This window comes from Coenobita brevimanus, chromosome 96, assembly GCF_032717465.1.
Source record: "Coenobita brevimanus isolate Jiangsu-jjx chromosome 96, ASM3271746v2, whole genome shotgun sequence".
In the NCBI taxonomy this organism is placed as follows: domain Eukaryota; kingdom Metazoa; phylum Arthropoda; class Malacostraca; order Decapoda; family Coenobitidae; genus Coenobita; species Coenobita brevimanus.
Genome location: NC_137049.1, coordinates 28861307 through 28868655, shown reverse-complemented (window position 1 = coordinate 28868655; position 7349 = coordinate 28861307). Strand labels below are relative to the sequence as shown.

Here is a 7349-nt window from a genome sequence, read left to right as displayed (position 1 = left end):
CGCAGAAGGAAGAGGAAAGAATGAAGGAAAGACAGAAGAGGAAGGAAGGAAGAAAGGAAAGGGTAGTCACCCAAAGCAGCACTACATCGAGTGAGTGTATGGCGAGTGCCATCCACAGCACCATATTCTCTCTCTCTCCAGCATTCCAGTACTTCGTTTATTCCATCACCCTCCATTCCAATTTAGGTATAAAAAAAAGGCAGCTCACTCTGGTGACTCATACTTGTATCAGTTTGGTGATATATTTTATATGAATGATCAGGAATGATCACTTACAACCTTTACATGAATTGTCTATCCTGACACAATCACACAAAAACTGTCATCAGCATCTTTAATACTGTTATGTCATTTCACAAATATTTCTGCTATCACCAGACAACTGTATTCAGCTTAAACATGAGACTGCTTATTGTGAAGCAATTAAAGAAAACTTCATCTAACTGCTCCTGGTCAAGAAGCCTTCTATAAGCTGAAAAAAAATTATCTGTATATAGCAAGAATAAAACATAAAAGACATCATTATAGTGAAAGAGTGAAATGAAGTATTATGCAAAATACAGTACTGTAATTTAATGTGCATAAATCTGTGACAAAGTATATTATGGGTTCAAATAAATGCTTCTCATTCAATTTTGAGCACAAATACAGAAATCTCTTATTAAACTACGGACAATGAACAAAAAATACGAAATTCACATCCTCCATTTCTGCTCCTTAACAATTAGCTTTTAAAATAGTACAAAAAAATGACTGTACAAATACTATACAGACTATTCATCACCATCATCATTATCATCATCAACCTAACCTTTCATCCTAGGTAAGGATACCTTTCACCCCAACAAATGCATGAATGAATATTTACAGTTTTACTACATCCACTGAACATGAACAATAAAAAACCTTAAATGAATAAGACAATCTGCAAACAAAGACTGTCATTTGCATGTAATAAGCACAGTTCAAAGTTTGGTAGTCATGATATTCATAGGGCTTTGCTTAATATATGATAAACTTTTCTACAGTTCATCTATGTATTACCCAAGCAATGTTATTTAAGCGTCATAAAGATGAATGTGGAAATTCTAATAAACTGGAAAAATAAGTCAACAATGCATCACAATACATGTACTGTACGGTATATACACAATAAATTTGCACAAGAATACAATATAATTTCCATGACTCTAAAACCAAAGACAAAAACTAACATTAACAAAACTCCTTATCCATCAAACTATCATGTAGTATGGTAAAAAAATAAATAAACAAATAACAAATCTTTTTACCAACACACAGTATTATGGATCGACATATCCTTTTTACATCAATGTGCATCCTTTTATATTATTTACTCATTACCACCTGCCTTTAGCAAAGTGGAACGATAACGTGTGTGTGTGTGTGTGTGTGTGTGTGTGTGTGTGTGTGTGTGTGTGTGTGTGTGTGCGTGTGCGTGTTTCCCTACATATCTCAAAAAGTTGTGGACAAATTTTCACCAAATCGTCAGGAAATGGAAATTATGTTGATGTGCAAATGCCTATTACTTTTGATGAGGATTTGATCGAAGGGGACCGAATGCCAGCCCTTTGTTTTATTTTATTTTAATATGGATAGGCTTTTTGTGAAATGCTTGGTGACTGAATTCCATAGAGTTCTGCAAATTTTCTTCACATCTGGTTTGTAAGTAGCTTGTAACTTGGCCAACAGCATATTCTGGCAGGCGATTAGCATTCGGCTCCTAAATGCACTTGTTTCATTTCAAATATGAATTACATGACACATAACACCATTATGATTGATAACTACTCTGATTTTATATGTTCCTTCTTTTCCTTCTTAGCATCTAGTGTCTTCTTACATTCCAGATACAGGTTATTCAGATCAAATGCTGCCTTGATGTTATCCTGTAAAAAATAAAAGCTAATCTTTAAAATATATTAAAATAAAATCTTATTATGGAATTTTATGCATAAATTTCATATACAGGATTTACCTATATGACACGGCTAGAACCTTAAACCACATTTAAAGCCTCTGTTCAAAAGACAGGCTTCTGATGGCCTGCTGATGCTGTTGTTGTGACAACAGGTGCATCTGGACATCCAATGAACTTTATGAAGAAACTACCTATCTCTTGCAGTCTATCCTCCTTCTAGGGGGATGAGGCAGTTGAGAAATGAAGGCATAACTTGCCCAGTAAGACTGGTGCCAGTGCATGACAGCACCCACTCCAGCAGCCAGAGTAAGAGTAAAAGTCATACTGGTGTAAGAAGCAGGTAAAAGAAGAAAGAGCACTGCACCTCACATACATACTGGAGAATAATGCAATTTTTAAAAAGGGGAAATAGTAAACTGGGACTTGGTAAAGATATTTTGAGAGTTTCAGGTGGCATACAAAAACTGAAAGTGGACAAATATTTCAACAAAATGAAAAGTATTTTAATGCTGTTAAGTTTTCTGTCTTTTTCTTTCTTTCTTTTTCTTTCTTACAAGAAAGGTCTTCACTCCAAAAAACAAAATGGTTTCCTTTGGGAAACAATGGACCAACACTAATAAGTCATAACTATCATTTTTTTTTTTTTTTTTTTTTTTTAACAGACTGGGTGAGGTAGGATCCAAACACAAGGAAAGCAAACTACAAAAGCAGGAGAAACTATCAACAGTATACTCAACAAAATAAGCCACACAATCATGCATGCATTATTCAAGCCTTCGGAATCCTGGCTTCATCTTACTACCTAACCATCTTCACAGACGTTTTTGTACCAGTCTTAACGGATGTGCCTCGCACAGACCCGTCAGACTGGGTCACTGTCAATTAACAAGTTAAAATGATGTAGTCAGACTCATCGTGTGAAACTCCATACATCCTCCATTCAGCCGTTAATCCCCTTGCCTCATCAACTTCCATACACTGCTTTCTCACATATATCCACCTTCTTGGCCTACTACACCTTCCATCATCTTCAATGTCACTCACACATACCCAATTCACTACCCTATCTGGTGCTGAAGATGGGAGACTTTGCTCAGTGGCACTGATATAACTGGGTAGCTCTGCTGTCCAGTTATCCAAACTTCTCTCAACTCACTCCCTGTCCCTTGCTTAGGGGAGAGTGGACTGCAGGAAAAGAGCAACTTTAGCATGTAGTCTGGAGAGTTCACATTCCAATGAACTGTGGCTATTATTACTATTACAACTACAGTATCATCCTATGTACATCCATTCCCTTGATACTGACCATCTAAACAAACTCTACTGTACTCTTATTATCATGAGAGAGAGAGAGAGAGAGAGAGAGAGAGAGAGAGAGAGAGAGAGAGAGAGAGAGAGAGACAGACAGACAGACAGACAAAGACAGAGCGCAAATATGGTCACCAATGACATTAATACATATGCAGGCTATGTACTACCAAGTATGTACACTAGCATTCTATCAACTGCTGTGCATTATTACAAAACTAATACAATTACTTACCTCTGTAAAGTAAAATTTTTGAAACTTTGCTTGTGCATTTAAGCAAGGTCGCCTCTCTACTTCCTTGCCTTCCCTAAAAATTGAGATGGTAGGAAGCTGTAGCGAGAAACTTGAATCATTGATGTGGTAGTGCTTGGCTGCTTCAGGGTACCGCCCTACATCCACCTTTCCAAATCTGAGGTTATCCAGTGAGTACCTGTGGACACATTGATTTGTAGTCTGATGATGGACACTGTGTAATACTGTTTACTTCAAGCGTGCTACTTACAATTTCATTCTGCTCTATTCTGTTCAAGAAACTTTTTAGGCTGGAAGTGTTAGATATAACCATCACCAACCCTTCACTGCAAGAGATCCTTCCTAGGCTAAGTAAAATCATCTGATGGTGGCCTAATTAAAATGTGATATGTATCACTGCACTGGAGGAGATGACCCTTTTACCATTAATGATGCACTTGGGTAAGTTATGTAGACTAACACCAGATAATTTTTGTTTTATATTGTATCACTTATAATGACTCGAACATGCTTGCATGCATCAGCTCTCCACACTGCTAAATCTCTGCCAGCCCCCCTATTCAGTCCCTTATCCCTGAAATGACCTTATCCCAAATCTTCTTCAGTCTGCCTCTTGCAACCCAACTCCCAACGTTCACATTTCTCACTTTCCGCATCCAACTGTCACAACATGCCCAAACCATCTCAATCTGTCCTTCCTTATCACAGCACCAATACACTCCAGTCTCATCCTTCCTCTCAACTCTTCAATTATAAACCTACACTCCCCAGGCCTCGCAATCAAGGAAGTACTACAAATCCATCTCATCCGTCCATGCTGTAAATCCTAGCAGTCAAATGGTTGTAATTTATCTCGATAAACCTTCTGACTGATATACGTATCCCTCCACTGGATAAAAACTGTCTGGATTTAGCACGACTCAAACACCCACACACATCCAAAATAGTGAGGGAGAGAACCTTTTCAGTATGATTATTTAATAGTACAGTACATTCTTGCCACTTCCAGACAATTTTATTCATATTAGGAAATCTACAGTACTGAATGGATTAATGAATGGTGCATCCAACCCCTCAAATTCAAAAATCTCTCAAAAGCTGGGTGACGGTGGCAAGAGTAGAACGAAAAACTCATTACCAGGGTGATGAGATTAATTGTACACCATCCCCTTAACCCGCCCCGTCCAGACTGATTTTCCACAACTGACTCCCCCCAGTCCCGACCAATTTTGGAACAAAAATTTTTGGGCTCAAACCTCCACTTTTGGTGTGAAACATCAAAAATTCATAGAGAAATTGCTCACCTGAGGTTTAAAATACTGGATCCAGGTAGCAATACCCCTTACCTTACTGGGCTTTCTATCAGGCTGGGTCCAAAGAAATACGAGTTCTATGGGAGGGTAACTATTCCACACCACTCATAAACAGTATTTATCTATTTTTTTAATACGAATTTATATGCAGTACGAGAGTATATTAGTTTTCACACAGTAATATAGGTGATACAAGCATTGTCTCTCACCAAACACATCAACATACCTGACCTTTTTTGACGACATTACCTGATCATCATTTCTGACTGTTTCTTCCCCTAATGCTACGTAAACTTTGTCCTCCACATCGTCATTGATTGGGGAATCACTCTGGCCTTGAATTTCATACCCTGGCACGACATGTCTTTACTGACCAGGTCACTGGTAACAGGTGAATTGACAAGACAATGGCGTGTGAAGGGGGGAGGTCATGTGGGGTAAGGTACTGACCCTGCCTGGCGTCTTGCAGAGGACGGTGTCCTGTGTATACGTACCAAAAATCACGTGCGAAATTTGAAAATTGTGCAAATCAGGGACCTTGCAATTGCTGCATGTTTATATACGTCAACGGGAGTCACAGTGACAAAATGTGTGGATGTATATAAACGTCAACGGGAGTCGGCAGGTTAAAAAGCCATCTGTAGTGGTGTAAATCCTCTGTTCACCTATTCAATCTGATGATGTAATTTCTAGTAAATTCTTGCTATCTCTTTGATGACTTTAACAGTCAAGGAAATTTTTCAAATGGATAAGGCCAGATGGAATCTTCATTTACCTCTTCACTACTAGGATGTTCTCCTAGGCTAAATTAATCACCTGGTGGCAACTAGAAATAACTAAAGCAATGGGTAGAGGGGTTTCAAGAATACTCCCCCAGTATCCCTCCTTGTCGTACGAGGCGACTAAAAGGGTTGGTGGTGGGTTAGTGCCCCACCCCGTAAAAAGAACTAACTAAAAAAGCAAATAAAGCACCTCGGACCCGGATGGACCATACGTTGACAACTAAGGAATGGACAAAGGACATTCTTAGGGTGGGAATGTGAGAGGAGTGAATGATGAAGTGAAAGAGAGAGAGATTGTTCAGGTGCTTGAGGATGCAAAAGTGGATATATGTGGATTGACTGAAACTAAATGGAAAGGTGAAAGAGTGAGAGAATGAGAATATGGTTTAGGTATATGTGCGGGAGTCAATAAGAATGAGAGGGCAAGAGAGGGAGTTTGTGTGATGATAAGCAAGAAGTGGAAGGAGAATATAAGAGAGTATGGAACAGTGGGTGCAAGGATTGTATGGGTGAGGATGAAAGTAGGTATACAAGCGTGGGCGATTGTATGTGTGTATGCCCCGACAGAGGATTGAGTGGCAAGAGTGAAAGATGAGTTTTGGGCGAGAGTAGAAGTGTGTATGGACAAGTCTGAGAGGAGCGAGAGAGTGCTGTTGATTGGAGACATGAATGGCAAAGTTGGGAATGTACGAGTGGATGGAGTGGTTGGTCAGTGGGGCGTGCCAGCTGACGCAGATGGGAATAGAAGTGCTTTGGTGGACATCTGTGCTTGTAAGGGATTGGCAACAGCCAACACCTACTTTTGTCATGAGATGATCCACCGGTATACATGGAGAGTAATGAGGAGGATGGATGGTGAACTTGTTGAACGAAAGGCAATGATAGACTACGTGTGTGTGGCTCACCGAATAAGACAAGTGTTGGATGCAAGAGTGTGGAGAGGGTGGGGGAATGGAGTCTCGGACCATAACTTAGTGATGGCCAAGGTAGAGCTGCAAAGAAAGTGGTTGAGGAGATAAAGGGAAAGACAGGAGGAAGAAGCTCCTGTGAGAAGAGTGGAGAAATTGCAAGATAGTGAGAAAATTACAGAGTATAAGAGCATAGTGGAAGAAAGATTGGGAAGGTATGAGCTAGAGCAGATGGAAGGAGTGGAAGACGTATGTAAGATATTCACAGAAGAGATAGGCGCAGCGTGTGAGGCGGTTTGTGGAGTGAGGAGGAGATGCAAGGGTGTGCAAGGGACAGCATGGTGGAATGATGAGGTGAAACGAGCTGTGGAACAAAAGAAGAAGGCATATAGTGAATGGTTAGCGAGTAGAGGTAGGGGAGAAGATGAGAGAGAGAAGAGAGAGGTATATGTGAACAGGAGAAGGGAGGTTAAGAGACTGGTGAAGGGGAGTAAGAAGAAAGTGGATGAAGAGTTTGGGAGGAATCTGAGTGTGAAATGGAGAGAGAGTAAGAAATTGTTTTCGAAGGAGGTAAAGAAAGTAAGGCAGTGTGAAAGGGGAAATAGCAGGGGAGTGAAAGATAGGAATAATAGATTGTTGGTGGAGAAGAGAGAGAAATTGAGGAGATGGAAGGAGCACTTTGAGGATTTGGTGAATGTAGAGAGTGAGAGCAGTGCGAGTATAAGTGGTTGGGAAATGGCTGGGAGAAGAAGACATGAGAGGAGGGAGGAAGGGATCAGTAGGGCAGAAGTAGTGGAAGCGATGAAGAAGATTAAGTTGGGAAAGGCCCCAGGAATTGATGAA

The 7349-nt window shown here is 40.0% G+C and overlaps 1 protein-coding gene across 1 annotated transcript in view; it reads right to left on the bottom strand.

The window, feature by feature from the left end:
- Window positions 1-214: 214 nt before the first annotated feature.
- The window catches only part of LOC145413532 (thioredoxin-related transmembrane protein 2 homolog), a 29471-nt gene continuing 22336 nt past the window's right edge, over window positions 215-7349 (bottom strand). Inside the window, exons 4-5 of the mRNA XM_080283226.1 lie at window positions 3486-3681; window positions 215-1910 (exon numbers count right to left, since the gene is read on the bottom strand). Coding sequence (XP_080139352.1) covers window positions 1809-1910; window positions 3486-3681 — 298 coding nt within the window. The 3' untranslated portion in view covers window positions 215-1808. The remainder of the gene's footprint in view (window positions 1911-3485; window positions 3682-7349) is intronic.